The following is a 27030-nucleotide window of genomic DNA, read 5'->3' as shown; positions in this document are numbered from 1 at the left end:
GGGAGCTGTGGTTCCCCACCCTTTGTCCACGTCGACCCTCTCGTTACGCGTTCCCTGCCGGCTCACGTGACCCCCGCGCCGCGCTCCCCCATTGGCCCGGCGGCGCGCGCTGGAGGGGGGCGGTGCCGGAAGCGGCGGCGGCGCGAGGCCGTTTCCTTGGCTACGCCCCCGCGGGCGCGCGCGGAGGGGCCGGGCCGGGCCCTTCCTGCCCCGGGAGCCACGATGGGCCCGCAGCGGGACTAGCGGGCACCCGGCCGGCCGCCATGGCCCTCAGCGCAGCTCCGGGCTGCCGCGCCGGGGAGCGGGGGCCCCGCTGGAGGAGGCCCTGGAAGCTCCTGGCCCTTGGCCTGCTCTCCGCCTCCTCCGTGCTGGCGGCCGCCCCGGGCGCCGGGGCCATGAGCAGGGAGGAGAAGCGCCGGCTGGGGTGAGCGCAGGGACGGACGGAGGGAGGGACGGACGGAGGGACGGCGGGCCGGGCTGGCGTGTGCGCTGCCCCCGGGGCTGGGCTGGGCTGGGTGACTGTAGAGCTTCGGGACGGCGTCCCCTGTCTGTCCGTCCGTCCGTCCGTCCGTTCGTTTGCCCCCTAACGCTCCAGGGGCCGCGCGGTGTCGGTGCCCGGCCGGGCTGGGGCTGCGTGTGCCGGAGCCTGGCCGCGTCCGGGCCAGCTCCGCCGGCTGCGGGGCACACGCGGCCCCTGCTCCGCTCTGGGATCAAGCCGTGTGCTCTGGGAACCTGGAGCTCGCCTTGGAGGCTTCAGCCAGGGCTTGCTGAAAAGGGGCTGGGGGTGAAAGTGAGCAAAGGTAAGTGTAAATCCCCGCTCGGTTGGTTTAATTATGGCCGTGCCTCTGGGAGAGTGCGGGAGTCATAAAAAAGGTAAATGTTTACGTGTGTTCTGCCCAGTTCCTGTATGTAAGCTCAACTGCTCCGGTCCCCGTGCGCCTATGTCTAATAGGCTGATTCTTTTATGGTAGCTTTTAGTTGAAGAGTAAATATTGCAACATATATGGGAAATACATTTTCCTGCATGGAGTGGGACTTTATAAAACAAATTTGCAATCAAGGGTATTTTGTGTTAGTATGTTTCTGGGGGCAGTTTCATCGCCTGTTCCCATCCAGTGGTGAGTTGTACAGAACAATAATGCCAAAGGTCTGCTGGAGAAGCGATGTGGATACTCTCACAGTTGTTAAGGTTGGAGAAGGCCTCCAAGACCATCAAGTCCAGCTGTCATGTATAAGTTGATATTTAACTCCAGTGTTTACAGTTACTGGAGTTTTCCATCATGGGTTCTCAGGATAATTTGTGTGTGCAATCTTATATATGTTTTCTTCACGAGGCTATACAAGGAGTTGAAATTTCATTCCCCATTTTGTTTTAAAATTTTTGTGTTGCACTTAAAATATCATCTGATGCCCCAGGCATGTGCAGGCCATGTCCTGCTGTGGTTTGTGTTTGCCTGTAAATCTAAGTTTTAAGCAGTTGTCTGTGTGTTTATCTGGGGCTTTTTGCCTGCTGCAACCTGAGAGGCACCTGGGAAAAGCACCATCCTCTGCTCTTTTGATGCCTTAATGCACTTGATGAGTTAAAACTACATCTTGCATTTCCAAGTCATTGAACTAAATTGGATATTTACAATATAATTGTGGCGTTCCTGGCTCCTTTTTGTTCTGTCTTATCAGCAGAGATTGGGAATTATGTTGATGGTAGAAATTAGCATCCTTTTTTCCTTGCAGGGCTTCCTAGTGAAACAGTTAGGAATGATCACAAGTAGTGCTGTGTCTTAAAAAAATGTGGTTTTTTGGGAGGTTGTACGTGCAGAAGCATTTCCATCTTTCCAGACTTACGAAACAAATGTAAGGGTTTTCTTTAGTGTTTGCTTGCCAAGAGATCCCCAAATAATTTCATGTTAGGTGAAGAAAGAGTCTTTACTTTTTGGAGTGGACAAGAGTAGCTGAATCAAGAAAAAAATATTATTCTGTATTTCATTTACTTGAGTAGAGTATGTTAGTAGAGAACCTGTGCCTGACATTCAGATATGAAAGTGTGATACATGTAAGATGGTGTGTTGAAGGCCATTGGGAGACAGACCACTAATGCTGTTTCTTTTTTCTTTTTTAGAAATCAAGTGCTTGAAATGTTTGATCATGCATATAGCAATTATATGGTAAGTCAAATACTTGTTTGGTGTTTTTCAGAGGAGTTGTTGCTGACCTAGGGGAGAAAGCAACCTACAGCACATGACATTCTATAGAAATATCTGGGAAGGAGGGGTGAAAACAGCTAAAATTAATAACAGCACCTGTAAAGCCTTTAAAAAGACCATAAGTGTTACTTTCAGGAAGGTTGTGATGGCTTTTAGAGTGGTAACTAAGAATTGCTTGTGGTAACTCTCCTAATCCATGCCTGACCTTTCCCAAACCAGTTCATCTCATGTCAGGCTATCAACAGTAAAGTATTTGGTTTGAAACTCCAGGAAAAGGGAGTTTGGGAGAGCTGTCTATGGGCATTAGATTCTGGAGAACACAAGTTGATCTTACTTATTTTGTAGGTAAAATGACATTTAATATTTCTTCAGTGGTAAGCCATGTCAGATGCAGTTTGGGCATTCTTGTACAAACTGTAGAAGAGAAAGGGAATCTGGTGCCATATCCAGGCATGCCAGGGTGTGACTGTCATATGACCATGGGCCATGCTGGCTGTGGTTTCTTTTGCTCTGACTTGTGATTCCTCTGCAGGTATCCTCCTGTTCTGGATCTCTGAGCCACCCCACACACCCTGGTCTGGCTCTGTTTACAAAAGCTTAACCATAAATATTTACTTGGAGTGCACTTCCTCAAGTAAAAATTACTTTCAAATATTCTATCAGTAATACACTTCTGAGGCGAAAGTGTGGAGTTGACTAAGATAAATATAAAAGATTAATTCTTACTGGCTTCATATGGACATTCTGGCACATTCTTTGTGGCTGTTACAGAAACCCCTCTGAAGTTGCATCAGTTCCTGCAGCACAAACTGCTGTTTCCTTGCAGCATCTTGCCACATGTCCCAGGTTCTGTGTTATGGGTTAAACTTTAATATGTAATTCAAACTTAAAATCTCAGGAGTTAAAACTTTATACAGCATGGGAGAGATACAGGACTGTAGAGTGGACAGAAGGCTAAGCCAAGAGGATTTTCAAAGGGGTGCAGTTTCTCCTTTTAACTTAAGCTCTTTACTTTTGAAACCTTTAGCAGTTAAACATCAAGGCTTTTTTGGTCATAATTTTTGTAATCTGGTTCCATGAAAAACACTTGGCTTGGATTTCCTCAATGGAAAACTTATGTGTTTGGCAAAATTGGACAAAATATTACAAGGATCTGTGCTTCTACTGTTCATTGTGTGATAAATTGGCAACTGGTAGGGGTCTTGCCACATCTGAAGCAAGAAAATTCTGTTTGAAGGAGAGAGAAAACTTCAGCTATCCTGGAAGCTTTGAAGCCAAAAGGATATTTATTTGCCACGTATGCTGGAGCACTAAACAAACAGAGAAATGTGACTTGCCTGTTTAAAGCTGAAGAAAAGATTAGAGTATCAGACTTGATTCTGACAACAGGAAAATGAAGTGTTTTTGCAGGTGTTTTTGAAACAGCCAGCTGAAAAGTTTTGATTTTCTGTTTCTATTAATACATATTTTAGACATGCATATTTAGAAGACTGAAAATTCATGTGATTGCAAGGGAAATTCCCTTGCCTTTTTTTTTTTTCTTTTTTTAAGTTGTTAACAGAAGCTTAGAAAAAGCTGCTGTTTTTTTCAGTCCTTGAACGACATTTGTAATAATGGGGACATTTTTCTTCTTGGCTGTCAGAACATGTGAAAATGACATGTCAGTCACTTGAGGCTAGTGACAAGTTGGGAAATAACTCAATGCAATAGCTGCTTATTCTCTGCTGTAGGTAGAGAATAAGTGAACTTTTATTTTTCAAAATGCTTAAAGTTCTTTATTTGTAAAGTTAAAAGTTTATTTTTCCAGATTTTTTATCACTTCTCTTATCCAAAATTTAAGCCAGAGATCTCAGTTTTGACATTGCTTTTATTGTGTACTTCTTTAATCTGTTTTTCTGAATACTTTGCAGAGATACTCAGAAACATCTAAGCTGTATTAAAATGATCTAGATTCTGCCTTTTGTAGTTAAACTTGAGGAGAACAAAGACTTGAGCAAAGACCAAAACACTCAGGAGGGTGGTATACAGGGAAACAAACCATCAGTTTCAAAAGAAGTTGCTGTAAGAACTGTTTATTTATAGAGGAATGTTCCTTTTTTATTTTTATTTCATGCTTGAATACAGATTATTTTTGTACCATATATTTGGAAAGATTTTGCATGTGTTTACTTGCAGTTTCAGTGCAGCAATTGAAGTTTTTTCTCCTGCCACATGTTAGTTCTCCACTAGAAGTCAAACTGGAGACCTCAGTACAGCAGCCAGTTTCCTGCTGAAATCAAGAGAAAAGCTCTATCTCAAACCACTTGTGTTAAGCTTCTAAGGGAGACAATTTCATGTTCATTTGAATTAGATATATTTAAGATTCATTGTCATTGATGTCAGTCTTATATTTGTTATGTTTGTAAGAGGCTCAGTCTTGTTAGGGCTTTTTTTTTTTCTGTGAATGTTATCATTTATGTCTTATGTAGTAATTCATCAATGTTTTGTTTGAACTTTTGAGTTCTCTTACCTGTCACTGACTGTCACCCTCAGGCAGGTGAGTTCATTGTGCAGAGTGCAGTGAAGGGCCATCAAGGGGATGGAGAGGCTGGAGCATCTTCCCTGTAAAGAAAGGCTGAGGGAGCTGGGGCTGTTCAGCCTGGAGAAGGGAAAGCTCCAGGGAATTTAACAGGGGAGAGAGCTGGGGCTGTTCAGCCTGGAGAAGGGAAAGCTCCAGGGAATTTAACAGGGGAGAGAGCTGGGGCTGTTCAGCCTGGAGAAGGGAAGGCTCCAGGGAGTTTAACAGGGGAGAGCTGGGGCTGTTCAGCCTGGAGAAGGGAAAGCTCCAGGGAGTTTAACAGGGGAGAGAACTGGGGCTGTTCAGCCTGGAGAAGGGAAAGCTGCAGGGAATTTAACAAGGGAGAGCTGGGGCTCTTCAGCATGGAGAAGGGAAAGCTCCAGGGAATTTAACAGGGGAGAGAGCTGGGGCTGTTCAGCATGGAGAAGGGAAAGCTCCAGGGAATTTAACAAGGGAGAGAGCTGGGGCTGTTCAGCATGGAGAAGGGAAAGCTCCAGGGAGTTTAACAGGGGAGAGCTGGGGCTGTTCAGCATGGAGAAGGGAAAGCTCCAGGGAATTTAACAAGGGAGAGCTGGGGCTGTTCAGCATGGAGAAGGGAAGGCTCTAGGAAATTTAACAAGGGAGAGAGCTGGGGCTGTTCAGCATGGAGGAGGGAAAGCTGCAGGGAATTTAACAAGGGAGAGAGCTGGGGCTGTTCAGCCTGGAGAAGGGAAAGCTGCAGGGAATTTAACAAGGCAGAGCTGGGGCTGTTCAGCATGGAGAAGGGAAAGCTGCAGGGAATTTAACAAGGGAGAGAGCTGGGGCTGTTCAGCATGGAGAAGGGAAGGCTCTAGGAAATTTAACAAGGGAGAGAGCTGGGGCTGTTCAGCCTGGAGAAGGGAAAGCTCCAGGGAATTTAACAAGGCAGAGCTGGGGCTGTTCAGCCTGGAGAAGGGAAAGCTCCAGGGAATTTAACAAGGCAGAGCTGGGGCTGTTCAGCCTGGAGAAGGGAAAGCTGCAGGGAATTTAACAAGGGAGAGAGCTGGGGCTGTTCAGCCTGGAGAAGGGAAAGCTGCAGGGAATTTAACAAGGGAGAGAGCTGGGGCTGTTCAGCCTGGAGAAGGGAAAGCTGCAGGGACTTTAACAAGGCAGAGAGCTGGGGCTGTTCAGCCTGGAGAAGGGAAAGCTGCAGGGACTTTAACAAGGCAGAGAGCTGGGGCTGTTCAGCCTGGAGAAGGGAAAGCTCCAGGGAGTTTAACAAGGGAGAGAGCTGGGGCTGTTCAGCCTGGAGAAGGGAAAGCTCCAGGGAGTTCATCAAGGGAGGCTGTCAAGAAGACAGAGCCAGGCTCTTCTCAGGAGTGCTCAGAGGAAATGGACATAAACTGAACCATGGGCGATTCCCTCTGAACAGGAGGAAACACTTTTACACTGTGGAGTTGACCAGGTGGAGTTGACAGGGTGTCCAGAGGGGCCAGGGAGTCTCCCTCCTTGCAGATGCTCAGGAGTTACCTGGACATGGTACTGGGCAGCTGGGTCTGGGTGGCCCTTCTTGAGCAGAGGGCTTGGACAAGATGAACTTTGGAGGTCCCTTCCCACCTGCAGGGCTCTGTGATGGCCATGCAGGTTTTCTGCAGAGCAGCATGATGAGGATTCCTTTTACTGCTCCCAAGGGTGGCAGTGAGCACTGTGACTGATTCCCCTGTTTTGTTCCCAACAGGAGCATGCGTATCCAGCTGATGAACTCATGCCTTTAACTTGTCGTGGACGAGTGCGGGGTCAGGAGCCAAGTCGAGGGGATGTGGATGATGCCTTGGGAAAGTTAGTGTCTGAAATGGTCACTGTAAACATCTAGGAATAGAAGTACAATTGGCAGCCTATAAAACTTGTTTGTTCAGTTGATTTGGCCAGAAACTTACACTTGTAAGAAGTGTTTTTGTTATTACGAAGTTACCTTACACTTGTAAGAAGTGTTTTTATTGTTGTGAAGTTAACTTACACTTGTAAGAAGTGTTTTTATTGTTGTGAAGTTAACTTACACTTGTAAGAAGTGTTGTTATTATTATGAAGTTAACTTACACTTGTGTTTTTATTATTATGAAGTTAACTGATGTGAAATTGTACCTTAATTAGAAGAAAAGAATTGACCAGTGAATGAGATCCAAAAATTATTTTTTTACTCATTCCCCAAGTATTTTCCATAGGAAAACCTTCCAAATGGGCGCTGACATTTATAGTATTGGTAGTACAGGTTATAAGGGTTAATGTTGTGCTGAACAGAACAATAAACTCTTATCCATGATGCTGGCCTAATAAGTGACATTTAAAGTGCTTTTTTAAGTAGAAAGTTTTCTGAAAACAAGCAGTCAAATGATTATCATGTGTATCATAGCCTGAGGCCTTTGCTGAAGTATAAAACATTATTTCAGACATGGAAATATTTTCTATTCTTTCTTTCAAGGGAGCTGATAGTACAAAATACTGATCCTTTGGCTAGCAAAATGTAGATTTAAGGACTGTTTTTTTCCATGTTAAATGGAATAGTCAAAGGCAAAATTGACCTACTCTAAATGCATTTGTAATTGATACCTTTGAATATGTGCAGTTTATAGATCAAATTCTTTAATAGCAAACAGCTGGGTTTTTTAACATCACAGTTTAATGTCTCTAAGCACAATAGTGTTAATCAAAGCTGAAATCCTTCTCTTATAGACTGTTTCTAATTGTCTTTAGGATATTGAGCATGTTATTTTGGCTATGTTGTGTTACGTACAAATGGTTTTTAGTCTAGAGATTTCCATACAATCCTGCTGCCTTGGAGGTATCCAAAGATACAGCAGATGAAAAGCATAATGAAAATGTATTTTGAATCCATTCTTTTTAATGACCTTTTTAAAAAGTAACATACTAGCATTTGAGTAAAAATACCTTCCAGCCCATTTGAGTAAAAAATACCTTCCCCCCTACCATCTACCCTTAGATGCATTAAATTATTGTATGTATTTATTGTTTTTCTGTATACAGACTTTATTCTGTACCTTATAATTAGTTACATTATTATGTAGCAGATTTCTTATCTAATCCTTTTTCTTGCCAGCTGCCTCATCAGTTGTGTTCTCTGCCAGTCTTTGCAATCACAAAAGGACAGGGTGAGGCAGCTGGGTCAGTTCTCTTTCCCTGGAGAACTTAGGAGCCTTCCATATAGATGTGAAATGCATCATTTCTCTCCTCTTGTACAGAAAAAGTTGTGAATTTGTTAGGCAGTTGTGCATAGTCATTAATTAATCTCTGTCTCCTGTAAAACAGCACTCACAAAATGCCCTTATATCTTTACAAATTCAAGAGAATTATAATATAGCAACACTTAATTAGAATTTTGGTGTCACATGTTGCCTGCAAGGTTTCAAACATTGGGCACTTACTGAAATCCTTGGGGTGTGCTCCTCAGTAGGCAATTTTAACTGTTCCAAAGTGTTCAAACACCATTGTGTTCTGTAAATTCTATTCTGTGTTGTGGGTGTGTCTTAGCATAGGAGCAGTTGTTGGAATTAGACGTGTTTAAGATACAATCATAGATACAATTCCTGGGATGGGGAGAGCTTCTCTCAGCTTGGGATGCACTGGAACAGCCCTGGAGAAAACCTCTGGTCCTTGTTAGGATGTTCTTGTTTCACACTCTGTGGAGCTGACTTGATGCTCTCATTTCATGGAATAGTCACAGAATCCCAGCCTGGTTTGGGTTGGAAGAGCCCTTAAAACCCCTCCAGTGCCATGGGCAGGGACATCTTCCACTAGCCCAGGTTGCTTCAAGCCCTGTCCAGCCTGGCCTTGGACACTACTAAAATAGTTCTTTATTTTAGAATAAATAAAGTACTTCCTTAGTTTAAGCCTACCACTTGCTAGTGTTGGAAGAGTTTCTGGTATGAGAAATTTAGCTTGGAATGGCTTTTGATCTCAACATTTTTCCTTTTTTTTTAAAAAAAAAAACAACAAGTGAAACAGGGTCTGGAAAACAACTTAAACTTTTATGCTGGGTTTCTTAATAGATTTGATTGGAGACAAGAAATAAAAATTAAATTTGCTTACCAGAAGTTAGAAACCTTTGCAATAAATAAATGTATCTGTAATCATAGCTTCTTTGTCAGCTCCTATTCTGGTTACTAGCAAAGGGAGAAACTTAGAAAGAGGTTTTGATATTAAGCATTTTGAGTACAGCTGATTGTTTTGCAGCTGGTGGTCTGTGAGAATTTAGTTTCTTCCCTGGTATCAGTTACTATTAAAAGTCACTTAATTCTTACACATACAGATCTATAGTAAATCTGTTTTAAATTTTCTTTCATAGGTTTTCACTGACCTTAATCGATACCTTGGACACTCTTGTGGTAAGCTTAATCTGTTGATAAGTTTTGATAAAACAAAGAGATTGTCTTCTGATGCTCAGACTTATTTTTAGATTTCTTTTTCATGGCTGTTGATCTCTGGCTCTGTTTGAAGTTTCTGTTGCTTGTGGGAACTTTGAAGTGCTGTGAGGATGGAGTTTGGAGTTGGTTGTAATAACTACAGCAGTTCCTTCACATTTCATTGATACCTTTTTATATTGCTTTTTTTGGCCCTAACTTAACACAAAAGAATTTGCTCTCCCTTATAGTCTAAAGCAAGAGGCTCAGTTAGTGGTGGAAACCTCTTAGTAACTGCTGATGTATTTCTGGTTGAAATTGTATGTTCATATTTCTTGGGTAACTTTGTGTGCACTGAAATATCCTGTATGCAAATACACTGTGACTGCATTAGCTATACTGGAACTGAACACCTGCTCCCTGTTGTATTCCAGGTGTTAAATAAAACCAAAGAGTTTGAAGAGGCTGTAAAAAAAGTAATAAAGGATGTTAATTTAGATAATGACATAGTTGTGTCTGTCTTTGAAACCAACATAAGAGTCCTTGGGTGAGTAACTTTTGTTTTCAAAACTCCTAAAAATGTGGATTTTAGGTAGTGTGTCTTTAAGACCCCTTTCTATGCTTTTCCACCTGTTTGAAATAGTTGTGCCTTTGTCAGTTTGCCTGAGAGTGGTTTTAAAATGCAAGGCAGGACTTGCTGCAGTGCTACTGGATCAAGCTGCCCCAACTCACTGCTCCAGGCACAGCTTTGCTGATTAAGAACCCCATGAGCATGCTGAGGGAGCAGGAGGGTTGCTTTAGAGAAACAGGCTTGCAAATGGCTCTGTTCAATGCTTGATTTACCACATTTTGGTACCTGGGATCATAGATTATTTCAGCTTGGAAGGGACCTCTGGGGCTCAATGCTGGATCAGAGCATGTAATTTTAAGTTATTATATACCATTTTGGAGGTCTTGGTTGCTATTCCTGTCTAATATTGATGAATCTATGAATCCAATGATAAACAAGAAGAATTGCTTCCAAAATCCTGATAGCTAACCTGGATTATAATGGGAATTGAATCAGCAGTCTAAAAATTAGGGTCACAGTTATGTGCATGTCACCTAAATTGTAGAGAGCTGTCCTTGCTGTTCATATGAGCATACCTTTTGAGATGTGGATGATTTCTCTTGTGTTTAGAGGTCTCCTAGGTGGGCACTCAGTGGCAATTATGCTGAAGGAAAAAGGTGAATATATGCAGTGGTACAATGGTGAACTCCTGCACATGGCCAAGGAACTGGGCTACAAGCTTTTACCTGCTTTTAACACCACTAGTGGTCTCCCTTATCCAAGAGTAAGTTCTGTTTCTGTAATGCAGGATTATACTGTAATCATGACTTGTGTTGTTTTGATTTTATATCTGTTTCCAGAATAATTTCTGTATTTATTAAGTGGCCAGAAAATTGAAAGCTGATAAATTGCAGGTACTCTAAGAGCCAGAAGTAGTGAGATATTTACAAAACTGAATTTCCAGGAGCACTTGTGACGTTCTGATTTGTTGCTAAAAAAAATTGCTCAGATTAGATTTTTAGAGTGTATTCTCTTATTCAAATGCCTAGTGAACCAGGAAACAGGTTCTTGTTTGGGAGGGTTGAGATTTTGAATATTTGTGGATAGTTCTCTGTGCATGTCTAAGTTGGCAGAGCAAAACCAAAGAGATCTGTTTTTTCTTTCTTTAGAAAGAGCATAGATTATATACTTGCTATACAATCATAGGAATGTAAACTCTTTCAGCTAGGAAAAATAAATATATTAATCTCTGTTTTTCTCTAGGTTAACTTAAAATTTGGTGTAAGACATCCAGAAGCACGAACAGGAACAGAAACTGATACCTGTACAGCTTGTGCTGGTACCTTGATTCTTGAGTTTGCAGCTTTAAGCAGATTCACAGGCACATCTATATTTGAGGTTTGCTTTCCACGGTATCTTATTTTTTGCTGTAGGTTTTTAGCATTGTGTTTACATTTTGTAATTTTGGAAAAACAATTCTGAGTTCACTAAATGCATGTCTTAGCTGTGCTGCACAAAAACATTTGTATATATTGAGATTTGTAGAGTTTGTGGGTTTCCTTCTAAGGCTTGATTTTTTTAAATAATTTTTTAAATCACAGGAAATAATTTTGGTTGAAAGTAGTTAGAGCAATACAGAAGTAAACAAAATAAATATTCTGAGGATCAGAAAGAGTTCTGAAATTGTTAGACATGAAACATCCTAGCATCTTAATTAAAATAGCCAGAAGAATCGGGGAGTTGAGTGTCTGTGTTTCCCTAATTCCCTGTTGTTGTTGTTGTTGCAGGAATATGCCCGGAAGGCGCTGGATTTTATCTGGGAGAAGAGGCAGCGCAGCAGCAACTTAGTGGGGGTCACCATCAACATCCACACTGGGGACTGGGTCCGCAAAGGTGGGGCTGAGCCACAGCCAGGGGCGTCTCACCCACCCCCAGCAGGCTTACCTGGCCTGCTGAAAGATGTTAATGGGATAGGCAGTGGAGAATCCTGCTGCCCCAAACCTGGCTCTGCTCTGAGAGAGCAAAGCCTTCTCTGGTAGAAAAAGTGCTTTTATTCATGGCAAAGTGTTCCCTTTCTCTGGGAGAAGAGGCAGAGCAGCAGCAGCTTAGTGGGGGTCACCATAACCATCCACACTGAGGACTGGGTCTGCAAAGGGAGCCAGAGCCAGGGGGGTCTCACCCACCCCCAGCTTACCTGGGCTGCTGAAAGATGCTAATGGGATAGGCAGTGGAGGAACGTGCTGCCCCAAAGCCCTCTCTAGTAAAGAAAGTGGTTTTATTCATGGCAAAGTGTACCCTGATCCTCTTCAACGCCAAGAGGGAAGTGCCTTGGGATGAATTTTCAGAGACTTTGCTATAAATACATGGGGAAAAAATAAATAGGATGGGAGAGGTGATGTCCTGTGAAATAAGTGTCTTTCAGTGCATGTCTGTCCATATTATTATGTGCACTGGTAGTGCAAAGCCTTTGGCATAGACACACAGTATTGTGTCTCTGCTTCCATCTGTGCCTTAATCCCAGTGAAAGGAAGCTTTTCCATTTACTGGAAGAGCCCTTAAACTCAAAGTGGGAAAATGTGGAAAATACCCATATCCCTAGATAAAGTAAACTCACCTTTTTATTTTCACCTGTTCCTAGACAGTGGAGTTGGAGCAGGAATAGATTCATATTATGAATATTTATTAAAAGCCTATGTCTTGCTGGGAGATGACAGTTTCCTGGAAAGATTTAACACGGTAAGTTAACACCTTGCTCAGGTTTGTGCCTTCTGCAATACAAATTTCAGAGTAATTGTGTTGTCAGCTGTTAGCCTGAGAAGGGATCTTTAGTAGAATTTCTGTGACTGCTGCTGTGTTTAGTGCCAGCTCTTTTTACTGAGGGTTTTTGCTAATCTTGGGTGATTAGCTGTCACATGAGCAGTTATTTTAACCCTGTGCAGTAAAAAATCAGAACCTTCTAGGCCTTTATCCATGTTCCCAGTATGGGAGAAGCTGTATTTCCAGACCAATACTGCAAATGTTTCTGTAAAAGAACATAAGGGCCTCTTCTTCCAAACCATTGTACAATTTCATTCTGTCCTGGAGCAACAAAAAAACTCAAAGTGTGGATTTTGCTTTTCACTGCAGATCTTCAGGCCCAGGATGCATTTAAGTATACAAGCTGAAAACCACACTTAGGTTTTTTTTAATTCATAAATTACTGACCAACTTGGTTAGCATCATAATTCCTTCATAAAAGCATTATTTATTTTGAAAATAGCAATATCCATTAAAAACATCTTAATTCATAAAATGATTTTATATCATATAGCATGATTTTTTTATTAGAAGTGAATAATTCCATAGTTAAAGTTTTAATACTTTAGGTGTAATGATGATTTCATTCAAGGTCCTAAGTGCAACATTTTCTTGAGCTACATCTATTAAGTGTTTCCTGTCAGTTTGGCTCATGTGCTCAGTATTGCACCTTCTGAAAACAAAGTTTAGGATTGGAAGTCAGCAACATGGCAAGTGACCTAGGGGGGGTTTAGAAGTGCTTCTGAGCCATGCAGTCTAGCTGCTTTGTGTGGGTTTTTTAACCTCCTTTTCCTCCTGAGATCCATATGCTTTGGAATTCTGTTGTTCAGAAAAAGCAATTTCAGCTTTCTTTAGAGTGTGCTTTAAAATTCAGCCAAAACAAATGTGCCTTAACTGTGATATTCCTGGTTTATCACATGGCTGCTGGATGTACTTTTGTGTATGTGTATTCCTTGGAAATGTGATAAGCTTTGCAAGAGTAGTAATGTGGAGCTTTTCAGTATTTATTACACTTGGTTTTAGTTTGCAGAACTAGAGATGAGAGGCACTGCCAAATGTAATAATGATTGGAGATGTAGTACTGCCTTTTCCATTCAAATACAATGCCAGTCTGGTAATCTGTCTCTCTTTTGGGGAATGAATTGATACAAACTGCTGCTTTTCCTGATGTTTGGCAGCACTATGATGCCATAATGAGATACATCAGCCAGCCACCTCTTCTCCTTGATGTTCACATTCACAAACCAATGCTAAATGCTCGGACCTGGATGGATTCTCTGCTTGCTTTCTTCCCTGGATTGCAGGTAAGGTGTAAAACCCATGTAGAGATGGTTTTAATAACAAAGAAATTATTAACTGAGTTGGATATATGATTTTCAAGTCAAGTGTAGTAATTTGATTTTCAGACATACTGCGGGAACATCCTGGCAGTGTCCCAGGCCAGGTTGGATGGGGCTTGGAGCACCCTGGGCTAGTGGAAGGTGTCCCTGCCCATGGCAGGGGTGGCACTGGATGGGCTTTGAGGTCCTTTCCAACCTAAACCTTTCTAATTCCATGTGTTCTGTACTTAGTCTTCCAGTCAGTTCAATGCTATGATGCAAGTTAATGTGCTTTGCTGGCTGGGTTGGCCATCAGGACAAGTGTGTTCTTGTAATTTGCTTCCTTCACTCCTAGTCATGAAAATACTCCAATTAAGCTACCTTTGTACTAGTAACTGGTTTTCTACTTTGTGTGCCATTGACATCTTTAAGATAAACTAAAAGACATTTTCACCCTAGTTCTCTGTAAAGTTCATGTTGTTCTACATGGGCAATAATTTTAATGAGTTCACTGATTTTGCTTAAAAAACTCTTAAGGAGTAACTGTGACTTACACTGATAGGGATTAATAATTGCAATATGTAGTGACTGCTCTGTAGCTTTACATGAACGTACCATGAAAGTTTTTATAAGCTTGAGTATTATTCCTATGCTTGGTGAATTAATGATACTTTATTATTTAATTTTAGGTGTTGAAGGGTGATATTAGACCTGCTATTGAAACACATGAGATGCTGTATCAGGTTATAAAAAAGCATAACTTCCTTCCAGAGGTAAGCTAGTAGGTTTTGATTTTGTAAATCAAAAATTTGTATTTTTGATTGTGTAAACTGATTCTTACATCAATTTGAGCAGTTGCAGATGCCCATTTGAAAAGCCAGCAGGTATATATGTTATTAAAATCAGAGCCTCATTTCCACAGCATTCTTATGTGATTTGCAGTTCTGCATGTCTGACAGCTGAGAGGATGTTCTGAAATTTTGTATAATGACTTTGAAAGTCAGCACACCAACTTACTGCAGATGCTGCAAGTCTTTGAGCAAGTCCATTGTGCACAGAAAAGCTTGTTTACCTGCTGAAGTGTGTGTCTTTAATCTGTGATGACTCAGGTTATATTTGAAATGTTCTGACTCCGGGTTTAATTCTGACTTTCCTCTAGTGTAAGCTTATTTCTGTTAGAGAACATTTTAATTGACATCACATTCACCTAGTGTGGTTATTGAGAGCAAAGAATGCTAAGCACTGGAATTAATTTTTTGAGGGCTTTTAAAATGGTGCAATTTGGCTCTTTATGGTTTTTTGGTTGTTTTTTTTTTGTGTTTTGTATTTATGAAGGAAACTTTAAAAGGTCAGCTAGTTGTACTTAAGCTAACAGACCATCCCCTAAGCAAAGACTTGGTTTAAATCTTAGTGTGAAATAGTAGTGAATATATGACAGAAATGGCTTTTCCCAGTGCACATTAAGAGTGAATAGATAAACAGGAAATTTTTAGATACCTGACTTCTAGCCTGTGGTATTAATCTAGAAACAGCTGCTCAACCATCTGTCAGTGTGCAGTGACACTTGACTGCACTGGAGGTATCAGGTGGTAGGTATGTTTGTAAAAATGGTGTTTAGCAAAGCTAGGCTGGTTATACAGTTAAGATAGAATTCAAGTAAACCTGTGTTTGGTTTGCATTCCTGCATTTATTTTTGTCTGCTCTTTTTCTCCTCAGGCATTCACAACAGACTTCAGAGTTCACTGGGCTCAGCATCCTCTGAGGCCTGAATTTGCTGAAAGCACCTACTTCTTGTATAAGGTACAGTCACATCCACTCCTCTGACCTTTTCTTGCACCTAGAGTTTTGTTGCTGTTTTATTTCAATACAGATTAGAGTAGCATATCTCCAGCTTAACTAACCACTTGAGCCAGTTTAGCATATAAACAAGATGTAATGGTTATAAATTATTTTTGGTTTTATTTTATAGGCTACAGGAGACCCTTACTACCTAGAAGTAGGAAAAACCCTCATTGAAAACTTGAACAAGTATGCCAGAGTTCCCTGTGGGTTTGCTGCAATGAAGGATGTTCGTACAGGAAGTCATGAAGACAGGTAAAGTTTGTACAATTATCTTTTAAAATATAAAAATACAGAAAAAAAAATCAAATTTTCCTGTGTAATTGAATGAATTAATACTTGAGGAGCTGTCTGTCTTCACTCTGATAACCAAGCCTTAAATTACCTGTTTGTAAATGCATTGAACTGTAAATGCATTGAAACAAGCTGTGCACTGTTTCAGTAGGGTTATAGGGTGCTCTAGAAGAATACTTTCAGTTTAATAACCTTTCATTTGTCTGAGAGCAATTAATTACTTTCAAGCTAAATATACTTCAGATCTGTAGGTTTGTCAGGAGGTTTATCTGTTTTTTTCTCTAATGCTGTTTTTTACTGAATGTGCTGAATCATTTCTCTCCAAACACAGCTTCTTCCATGCAGAAGGAATGCTAATGGTTTATGTCCAGCAGTAATAGTCATGAAATCTTCAGAGATGGAGAACTAGGAATATTTATTTTACTGATGTTCTAGAAATGAGCTCTCCCTAAAGGACATCCCCTTTTTCTCCACAGGATGGACTCATTCTTTCTGGCTGAGATGTTTAAATATCTGTACCTGCTATTTGCTGATAAGGAGGACATGATTTTTGACATTGAAGATTATATCTTCACCACAGAAGCTCATCTGTTGCCACTCTGGCTCTCCACTACAAACCAAACCATCTCTAAAAAAAATACAGTATGTAACAGCTCCAGTCTGAATCACTTTCTGTGGTACACTTCCTTTTTTTGAGGGGAAATGGAAATAAAATCAGGAAAGATCATAGTTTGAGGAAGTGTAGCAGTTTGAACACATTGTTTAATAGGCACTATTTCATCATATTAACAGTGCAGTCACAAGAGTAGGAATAATGACTGGATTCTGCACTGCTGAACCTTGAGATAAAAGATAGGAATTATTAGCAGGATTTTAAAAGACAATCATTCCCCACTTCTGTATAAATTGGAAGATAGCACAGTAGGATATTTTTGTCCCCATCTTTATTTTTTTATTATTTTTTCTAAAAGCTAAGGTTTTCTTGTTTGTTCTTGTGAACAAATTTTGAAAGGTTTTTTGAGACAGCTGTGGAATTAATTTGACAAGATACAGAGCTACAGACAGATTAGGGATGTTTAATCACTTTAGTCCATGCAGTAGGCACCTATTGCATAAATATGAGAACAGTTGTGGGTTTATAAATACTTAACCTTCCAAAATAACCTGGAGTGATAGAGCTGTGCCATGAAGCATCATAAATCCTCACTTTTTTTTTATTTTGTGGTCAACAAGGTGACATAATTTGTCTGTAAGGCAATAAGAAAAAGGAAGAAGAGAAAGAGAAAATTATGTCTGAGACATCAAGGATACAAATTCCCTTATTTGTGCTTCTATTTTTAACATTTTCTAAGAGTTTTAGAATAATGCCTGGATCAGAGGAAAAGGCTTATATTGTGTGTCAAGCCATATATCCTGAAAAATCACTGTTTGATGGACTTCAGCATTAAGCAGTGACAAATTTTCAGTTATTTCATCTTAATGTCAAACACTGGTTATGTTTTAATGGGTCATGGGTTTGGTGTTAAATGTTCCTTCAGGGTGGAAATCCCACACCCTCTCTGAAATGTTCCTTCCCTGAGAATTTATCTTTCCTCTTTGAGTTTTGGAAACAGGCAGTTTTCTGAACTAAGCAAGAAGTTTTCTGAAGGGTCTGAAGGAGTCTTTTATGTAACTTTTGTTCCCAATATAAGAATTGAATACCTTTGAGACAGGCAGGGTTCCCACAGCTGGTGCTGTTCTGAGTGCTGGCCTAACTTAGTTTGTTCTGTTGAGAACTGCAAATGTTAATGAAAAGCCAGTAGAGAGGGTAGAATAAATTGCTCAAATGCAGTTTTTAAGCTCTTTGAGTCAAAGCTATAAATGTGCATAATCCAAGTAAGAAAAGCCCATTGAAGGTGACTGAAAGGCTGTGACATTGGGTGTTCCTCTTTTATGGAATTTTATCTGAACAGATGGAATGTGTAAATGATTTTTAACATAAATACAGTGCTATTAAAACAAACTGTGAGAGATATACTTGGTACTATCAACCCAACATCCTGTTTGTATTTGCTCTCATAAACAAGAAAGGTCATGCTTAGTAACAGCCCTTTAGGTCTTGGATTTTAGGGAGCCTTGAAATACTTGATTTTTCATTGGCCAATATGTTGCAAACAGGAGGGGTGAGTCTTTTTAGGTAGATAAATACTACATTAATTTTTATGGGTTATGAAATGAACTTGCCAGTTATCTATAGCCAGTTATTTGCTAAGCTAAGGACATGCTAAATGTGGCTCCAAACCACCAGACATGTTCCACATGGTTTCACATGTTACAAACCTGCAATTTGTGCAGATGTTCACTCTGCCATCTTTCCTGAAAATAGAAATTGTTTGAATTATATAGAGATTCATCCTTGCTCATCCAGACTTGCAAGTCTGTGTGGCTCCTGAGGAGGAGAATCTTTTGTTCACATGAAAAGATGTGACATTTTTAGTAAGAATGACCTAAAACCTGCAGCTGGTTACTCACTGTAAAGCCAATATTAGGTGAAACCAGAACTACTCCCTTTACTTGTCCAGCCCATAAAATACAGGGCACTGGCTTTGTCATGAGCAGGCTTGACAAGTTCTGTCTACCAGCAGAGGATTAGCTGTTTCTGGAAACAAAATAATCTAGAAACTACATATAAATTTAGTAAATTACAAATTAGCATGAGTGTTGTATTCATCTGTCCAAGGGGTTGCAGTGCACTGGCTCACCCCTATTGCTGCCAGATGTCCCCAGAACACAGATTACTTAAGTTAGGATTATCTATTGATGTTCTTTATGTAAAAACATGACCTGCATTATTTTACTCTGTTTCTTTGATTTTAGAGCACAGAGTACACAGAGCTGGACGACAGCAACTTTGACTGGACCTGTCCAAACACCCAGATCCTCTTCCCAAATGACCCCATGTTTGCCCAGAGCATCCGAGAGCCTCTGAAGAACGTGGTGGACAAGAGCTGTCCCCGGGGCATTTCCAGAGCGTAAGATGGATGTTTCCTCTCTTTGTTAGCTCAGGACTGAGTGGAACAGGCTCTGCTCTGCAGGGAAGGAGAGCCATGAGCTGTGCTGCAGCTGCCAGTCCTTTTGGGATGGGCCAAAGGGATAATTCCTGGCCACAGGAAAAATCACTTTGGATTTCAGCAAAATTTAGTTTGTTTCCAGGTGGAATTAGCAAGTCTTTCAAAGCAAAAGGAGCTGAATGAGCTGCATACTCTGGCTGCAGCTCTCACTTGGAGTATTGCAGGAAGTGTGTCTCTCTATTTGTAAAATACTTTCTGCAGTCTCCTGAACAATTCTGAAAGTCTTCTTTGTAGTAAGGAAATTATGCTGCCACACATAACTGCACCCGTTTTGAGGAATTTAGGGCAGTGTTAAGGCTGAGGAAGTTTGTCCTCCTGACCACCTCTTCTATATTTGTATTTCATGAATAAAACTGAGTTGGAACTGTATAAGGCAAGCAGGGTTTGGTCAGTGTGGCAATAATGCAGACAATTTACAAATGAGAGAGAGTATATGGCAGTTTTGTTATCAATACTTGGGAGGGAGGTTTTGCACTATAAAATTATTGCTTATATAAAGACAACTTTATAAAAAAGATAACTTGATTGAGAAGTTGCATTCCACTGAAGCTTGCACTCAGTGGACCAAGAATTCCAGTCTTGTGATGGCAGAGAACTCTAGAACACTAGAGTTCTGTTTCAAGGATAATCTGATTCTTAAAGCTTTGATCTCTGATGTATTTTGGCAGAGAAGAGAGTTTGGGAAGTGGACCAAAACCACCACTGAGAGCCAGAGACTTCATGGCCAGTAATCCTGAGCACCTGGAGATCCTGAAGAAGATGGGAGTCAGTTTGATCCACCTGAAAGATGGACGAGTACAACTAGTGCAGCATGCAGTGCAAGTAAGATGGCCTGGCAGGGTTTTGTTTTTTAGAGCTCTCAGCAAAGTCCTCCCAGCAATGATACTTAATACCTGGAGCTTCAGGAGGGACAGCCACCCTGTGGAAGGAGGCACATGAGCTGGATATTGTAGCTATATTTAGCAGGCCTGATGCCTGTTAATATTTTGCCTCAGCAACACTTTTTATCTTCCACTAAATTAAATAGAGGCTGCTCAGGTTGAAGTGATGGAGCCAACAGCATCTTGGCTGAAAACACTGCTTTCAGTGTGAGATGCTTCCATCTCTTTATGAGGTCTATATATTTGTATATTTTCAATTTCCTGGGTGGTGCAGGTGCTAAAGCTTTTGTGAAATGATGCTTGAGTGGAAGTGAGCAACCACCCTGTGTCTTAAAGCCTTTGTAGCAGTGGTCCAAGCAAACACAACTTGAGTTTCTTTTCCCCCAAATTCCTCAAACATTTAAGACAAAATTGTTTATTGATTCCTTTCTCTGCAGGCAGCGAGTTCCCTGGATGCTGAGGATGGCTTAAGGTTCATGCAGGAAATGATTGAGCTCTCCAGCCAGCAGCAGAAGGAGCAGCAGCTCCCTCCTCGTGCTGTCCAGATTGTTTCCCATCCCTTCTTTGGCAGGGTAGTCTTGACTGCTGGGCCAGCACAGTTTGGGATGGACTTGTCCAAACACAAAGCAGGGGTATGTGAGATGTGGGTGTGTCTGTTCCTTTCTCTGTTGCACAAGCCTCAGCTTTACAGTACTGCTGTTGTTTGAGGGCATCCAGTTGATCCTCCAGGTGCTCAGTTAATTACAGGGTTAAAATGACAGGCCCAGTGGTGACAATGACAGCAGTTACAGTAGTGGGGTGAGTGCCTTATCTGTCTGTGCTCTGCTCCTGAGTCATCAGCCATGCTTTAGGATTTAAAACACATGCACAGCATGAGTTGCAAAGCAAGCTTATCCAGTCTGCAGTGCACAGCTGAGGAGATGGTGATTTAGGGGAAGTTTCTCTCCCATGTCAGCCAGGAGCTGGCAGAAGCTTTTTAGAGTTAGAGCAAATTGTTCTGAGGAAAGCTTTTCTAGAAGGCTCTGTGTAGATGGAAGAGGGCAATCCACAGAGGCGGGAGTCCCTTTGGGAAGCAGTAGGAAAAACCATTGCAGCCCCAAAGAAGAGTTCCAGACTAGCAGTTCACAGGAGAAAAATTTCCAGAGGCAGCACTTCCCAGGTATAGACAAACCACACTGATCATGAGAATTAGGTTTTCATTCAGTTGTGCTTTGCTTCTAGAGCTCCAGTTTCAGGGCACAGATTGTCTGCAGTGACACAAGACAACACTAAATGCAGTAGAATGACTGAAAGAACAAAAATACATGGGAATCTTTCACAAGCATGACCATATTGCTCTAATTCTCTCTTTATTTTTGTTTTTTCCAAACAGACAAGAGGATTCGTTGCAACCATTAAGCCATATAATGGATGCTCAGAGATCACTAATCCTGAGGCAGTGAAAGAGAAAATTGCTTTGATGCAGAGAGGCCAGTGCATGTTTGCTGAAAAGGCACGAAACATTCAGAAAGCTGGAGCAATAGGAGGCATTGTCATTGGTAAATACAATTCCAAGTTCTTAATTTGTGTAAATGTAACCTAATTTTACAGATTTGAAGATACAGGAAAGCTGACAAGCTTTAAGCTGTGAAGCACAGCAATTGTGCTTTCAGAAGATGAAGAGATGTTTGGGGTTTGTCAGGTTCTGTGCAGACACAAATTGGGATGAGGGTTGTCAGTGTTTTTGCAGACTAAAAGTTGTTACTTTAAGGATTGCAGGGTGCTGTCATTACTAACTGCTGAGGAATAATGGGGATAGAAATGAAAAGTGGAGGCAAACACACGAGGTTGGGGTTTGCTGTGAAGTGACTGGGCAGGGGAGGCTGTTCCAAGCTGAGCTGATCTAACAGGAGGTTTGCCCTTCCCCTTGTACTCTCTGCCTAGATGACAACGAGGGCAGCAGCAGTGACACAGCCCCTCTCTTCCAAATGGCTGGGGATGGCAAGAACACAGATGACATCACCATTCCCATGCTCTTCCTCTTCAACAAGGAAGGGAACATCATCCTGGATGCCATCCGGGAGTATGAGGCTGTGGAGGTGCTCCTTTCTGATAAAGCAAAAGACAGAGGTAAGGTTTGAGGTGATTTATGTAAATCTAGCTCCCCTCTGTGCTGTGGCACAGTGGAAAATGGACAGGAATGATTTGCACTGCAGCCCAGAGGTGCTGTGGTTTTCTGTTTGACACTGGAATTAGTTTTTTTATTAAGCAAACTGTTGTCTGAGAGATATCATGTATCTCTCAGATATATCCACTTGATATCCACTCCCCCCACAAGGTAACATGCAGAAATGCTGTTCCTAAATGTCACTTTGGCTTATGAGAAAATCCAGCCTTTTGGATTCCTTTTGAACCCTTTTTGTCATCAGCTGCTTTGAAGCAGCATCAGGAACAGCATGTTTCCAGTGCCCTACATTGTGAGCATCCCTCCCTCAGCAAGATCCCCAGTGACATTCCTGGGACCCAAAAGGAGAGAGACGAGTGCTGGAACTATTTTGCCTATCTAAGGAGAAGTGGTAAACATGAGAAATAAGGCTGCTGACCTCAGATGTTTCGTGGGTGTTCTTGTATAATGCAAGAAAATTGCAAGCTAATACATTCCCAGTTGAAATGTTTGAATGCAGCAGAAAATTCCAGATTTTCCTCTTGTAAGCCTTCTTTGTAGCACTGCTGTGTCCAAGCAGAGTAGGTAAGAACAAGTATCCAGAAAATCAGCCTATTTGCAAAGGGGATATGCCAAAATCTTGTCTTGTTTCTTCCTAACTTACAAATCCCTCCTGTTTATAACTGTGCTAAGTGCTCTGACAAAATGCTGAATACAGGATAGCTCTGCCTTTGAGAGTTTGTAATCCATATCTGCTTCTTCCCCCTCCTCGTGCTTCCGTTTGGAATCCCAGCAACAATCTTTAAAGGTAAAATGATTCCAAACTACATTATTGATAGCAGTAAGTATCCCATGTCAACAGTGGCATGTGCAGTTAAATTCCCTAAAAATCCTGAAATACCAGTGTCCTTCTTATAGCCATAAACATCAAACCCAGGGAAATCTGCATGACTAAATTGGGCAGTTGTTGGGAGCTGAGCTGGGACGTGGGAGACGTGTGTTACTTGCTTTGAGTGGGGAGGCTCTGGCTTTGGCTCTCTCAAATGCACAGTTCAGCAAACTTAGGAAACTCTGTCCAACTCCCAAGTGCTCAGATGTGGGATCCTGGTGGATCTGGGAGTGCTTTAAAATCCAGCATTCAAGTTCAGTGCACGCAGTGGATATTTGCTTAAGGCTGAAGGAGGGTAACTGGCACTGACCCACAAGTCACTCCTGAAGTTTGAGGAACCAAAATGAGCCTCAATGTATTGTTTGCCCTCCTTTAAAATGTGTTTAAAAGGCTTCCCTCCTATCCCTCTGTAAAATACATTCTTCAGTACCATTAAATTTTCATATCACTGGAAAGTCTGCTCTTCCTTGAAGAAATAAGGCCAAAGGAAGTGACCTTGATTTTGAAATACATAATAAAATGTTGCATTCCTACGGTTGTTTTAACTTTTTTTTTTGTTTTTTTCTTCCCTTTCAAAGACTTGGAGATGGAGAATATGGACCAGAAATCATCTGAAAGTGATGCACACAAACCAAATTCCGAGGAAGCTCCTTCAGACTCTCAGGATGCTGGAGCAGTTGGTGAGGAGCCCGAAGGAGGAGGGGAGAGCTCTGCTGTTGGTGACCCTGATCCTTTGTCTGCTGCCAGCACAGCCAGTGCCAGTGTTTCCATGGCAGAGGAGGATCCCCACACCTCTGGACCTGCAGAGGCCAGTGCTCCAGAGCCAGCATGCACACCAGGGGACAGCCAGCCTCAGGAACAAAACACCCAGACAGAGGCCACTTCCAAAGCTCACTGGGATAGTAAAGTCCAGCCTATGGAATCCATATTAGCAGACTGGAATGAAGATATAGAAGCATTTGAAATGATGGAAAAGGATGAGCTATGACTTGTAATAATAACTTATTTGTTAATAAACAAATGGAGACCTCTTTGGGTAGAAGTGAGGCCCTGATATGCAAGAAAACATATTCAGTATTGGGATGAGCAACCAGGTGTCACCTGGAAAACAACACAGAATTCCAGCACAGGCTCTTTGTATGTTTTAATTTTTCCTGTTTAAAAATGGGAACGTGCAATCAAAGCAATTGGGTGGCCCCGTGGCTGGTGCTGTGCCCCAGGTAGGGATGAGCCTGACTCCTGCCTTCCAGGCTCTGAGGGGACTCCTGGGGCTCTGGGAAGCAGTTGAGCAGGGTGGGGTGACACACCATGGAATGGTTCTTGATGGGCCACCCACCCCTCCCCAGCTGAAAGCCTTCCTTACAGCAGCAGGGGAATTGTTTCCAGGTGTTTGCACAGCTGGAAGCAGTCTGCTTTTGCCTGACATATCACAGTGCTGCTCATCGCTCCTTGCACCCCTTGCCACGAGGAACCACAAGGGGACCTGGGAGTTCCCCTCCTGCTCTGCTTCCAGCTGCAGGAATTGTACAAACCAAAGGCAGAGTGTGAGCAGGTCCTGTCAGGGAGGCTGGGCCAGCCATGGGGCCACTGGGAAAAGGTGTGGGAAGGTCCTGCTGGAGGCTGAGGGAAGCACACAAGGCAGGTGTTGAGTCCCAGGTGTTTCCCTTGGCCTCCCAGATGGAAAAACTCCAGCCTGCCCCAAAATCTGGAACAGTCTCTGAAAGGACACAGCTCCATCAGCTGTAGCAAAACCTTTTTCTACAAGTTTGACTTCCAACAGCTTGACTCCATGTTCTTTTTATATACAACTTGTGTGTGTGGTGTTTCAGGCAGGGAGGCCAGGGCCAGTGAGGAAGAGCAACAATTCTGGCTGTTGGGTTGATAGTTCAGAGTCCAGGGGAGTTATCCCAGGCTCTGGAGTTTGTTACAGGTAAGTGGGAGTCCAAATTTGCTGTCCACATTATATTGAAGTAGAAATGGGCAAGTTTAAACAGCATAGAGGCATTTTGACTGTGTCCAAAGAAACTGCCAAAAACTAATTAACTTGATTTATATAAACTGCTTTTAGTGACTTGTGGTTCAAAAATGGTTTTATATTAAAGACAGAATGAACACTGCCTATATGCTGCACCAGGCTAAAAATGCAGGTTTATGTTCATCACTGCAATGGAGTCAATAAACAGGAAGCCCCAGTCTGGACTGCACCTTTGATTTAGTTGGTGAAATGACAGGTGCTGAATATGCAACTGTTAATTAGCACAGCCATACTCTGTATTTATACTCTGTACAGTGAGCAGGGCAATCCCAGGCATGTTGGATCCATGTACTCAGCCACACTTGCTTTCAAAAGTCTCAGAATGCACAGGCATCTTTTGAGAGCATGGCAGTCCATCTAAATATCATCCAGAACTTTAAATCACCAGGGTAGGAGGGAATTTGAGGGGAAATAGTGAATAAGTGTCCTTTGAAAGAAAATAGCTCTTAAATGGAGTTGTCATTCCTTTGCACAAGTAACTGTCTGGAGGCTTGGACTTGAAGCAGCTGGGGTTTTCAGTTGGGAATGTTTTTATTTATGGGTTTTGTTACATGAGTTCATAGAAGGCATTTGACCATGGGAGCCTTGTAAGTGTCCTTGGTTCTTTGGAGCCCTGGGAATGCCAGGACACAGCCAAGTGCAGGATCAAACCATGAGGTGCAGATCAAACGTTTTCACTCAGAGAATTCCATTGATCTGTCAGTGCTCAGTGCCACAAAAGGAGCATCTTTGTTCCCATGCTTTCTGACATGGACATCATCTTCCTTCTTGGTAGCTCTTTTGGTGGAAATAGAGTTATTTTTATATCCTAGAGGCCTCTGGTCATTACTATCTCAAAATAGCAGCTAAAGGTTTTCTTTTTTTTACTTGCAGATTTAGGTGTAGATGTCAAATGTTATTAAAAGGTTAACTTTCCTTGCCATCACCAGTTCATTTTTAGTAACTGCTTTCTCCACCTGTTATTAGAGCAGCAGGCATTACCTTTCAGGGATCCCAGAACTCCATATGGATTTAGGGGGCAGCATTTTGGTGGTGGCCTACCTCAGATTACTGTTGCCTCCTTCCTTTTGAAGTGGTTTTTGTTTCATTTAGTTCTGCTTCACCTTTGAAACCATCACAAGAGCCATAGCTTTGTTTACAGAACTGAATCAGGCAAGGTTGACCTTTTGGGATAGAGGATTAAACTGGGGGGACAGTTTTATTCAGGTTATTTTCACTTTGTATTTCCTTATGAGGACATAGGCTTTGGTTTAACCTGTTCATATCATTCTGGAAAGAATTCAGTTTTCTGTTACTATCATCTTAAAAAGCAAAAAGAATGTATTCGTCAAAAAGAAAAACCCTTTTGGAAAGGGGAGAAAGTGTTCTTCCCAAATGTTTGGAAGTCTGCTCCCTGCATATGGAATATTGCTCATCATTAATCAGGAATCGCCCTTAGTGTATAGCATTGTACATTTCTCTGTATGGTATTGAAAACTGAAGAATTCAGGAATCACAGCTGCAACTAGCACTTATTCCATGCCATGTAATTCAGATCAGCCAATTAATTTCTCATTTGATCTTAGAGGAATCTTCTTAATTGTTTACATTTATTGTTTCTTAATGAAGTTTGAGAATGAGCCCAGCTCTGGTTCTCCTCCTCCTGCCAGTGTCCCTGAGTAGGCACCAATGAGTGTGTGTTGAGAGGTGAAAAACAGGACATCTTATGCAACAGGCATCAGTCAGAACATAGAAAACAAACCATTCTGTGAATGAAAATTGTATGTTCAGATTTTATAAGATTTTTGGTTTGTTTTTTTTTTTTTTTAGCCAGACCAATTTACAGCCGTATATTTTCTTATGGAAGATGTCTAATAACAGGTGCTGTAACACAATTGTTGGGTTTTACTCTCTGGTGATAAATGTACCCAATATTTCTAAGGGCAACTATGTACTGTGATGTAAAAGTCTGGGCTAAAATGTACATAATCCGTGTACATAATTGTGTACTTGATTATAACTGCTGATTGTAAAGATTTAATAAAATGTAAATATTCTGGTCAA

The 27030-nt window shown here is 41.6% G+C and overlaps 1 protein-coding gene across 3 annotated transcripts; it reads left to right on the top strand.

Annotated features, from left to right (window-relative positions):
- The first annotated feature begins 226 nt into the window (after positions 1 to 226).
- Positions 227 to 27030, top strand: EDEM3 (ER degradation enhancing alpha-mannosidase like protein 3). Of its 3 annotated transcripts, none has more exons than XM_066555466.1 (21): positions 227 to 424; positions 2117 to 2162; positions 6455 to 6555; positions 9077 to 9116; positions 9566 to 9678; positions 10312 to 10465; positions 10945 to 11079; positions 11469 to 11574; positions 12320 to 12417; positions 13656 to 13781; positions 14486 to 14569; positions 15513 to 15596; positions 15766 to 15890; positions 16406 to 16571; positions 18786 to 18940; positions 19708 to 19861; positions 20358 to 20552; positions 21293 to 21458; positions 21844 to 22029; positions 22857 to 22871; positions 23531 to 27030. In XM_066555466.1, exons 1-21 carry the CDS (start codon positions 264 to 266, stop codon positions 23938 to 23940), a joined length of 2820 nt encoding a protein of 939 aa, XP_066411563.1. In that variant the 5' UTR covers positions 227 to 263; the 3' UTR covers positions 23941 to 27030. The 3 variants fall into 3 exon arrangements, with proteins under 3 accessions (XP_066411563.1, XP_066411562.1, XP_066411564.1); XM_066555465.1 differs by having other exon boundaries at positions 22857 to 22904; XM_066555467.1 differs by lacking the exon at positions 22857 to 22871.

The sequence above is a fragment of the Molothrus aeneus genome, chromosome 9 (assembly GCF_037042795.1).
Source record: "Molothrus aeneus isolate 106 chromosome 9, BPBGC_Maene_1.0, whole genome shotgun sequence".
NCBI classification, from domain to species: domain Eukaryota; kingdom Metazoa; phylum Chordata; class Aves; order Passeriformes; family Icteridae; genus Molothrus; species Molothrus aeneus.
This window is presented reverse-complemented; position numbering and strand designations above follow the sequence as displayed.

What these genes read in the sequence shown, in the direction of transcription:
- EDEM3 (XM_066555465.1), top strand. Translation starts at nt 264, where the DNA reads ATGGCCCTCAGCGCAGCTCCGGGCTGCCGCGCCGGGGAGCGGGGGCCC. An exon ending in TGTCCAAACACAAAGCAGGG is followed by an intron (nt 20,553 to 21,292) that starts GTATGTGAGATG and finishes TTTTCCAAACAG; the next exon opens with ACAAGAGGATTCGTTGCAAC. An exon ending in AATAGGAGGCATTGTCATTG is followed by an intron (nt 21,459 to 21,843) that starts GTAAATACAATT and finishes CTCTCTGCCTAG; the next exon opens with ATGACAACGAGGGCAGCAGC.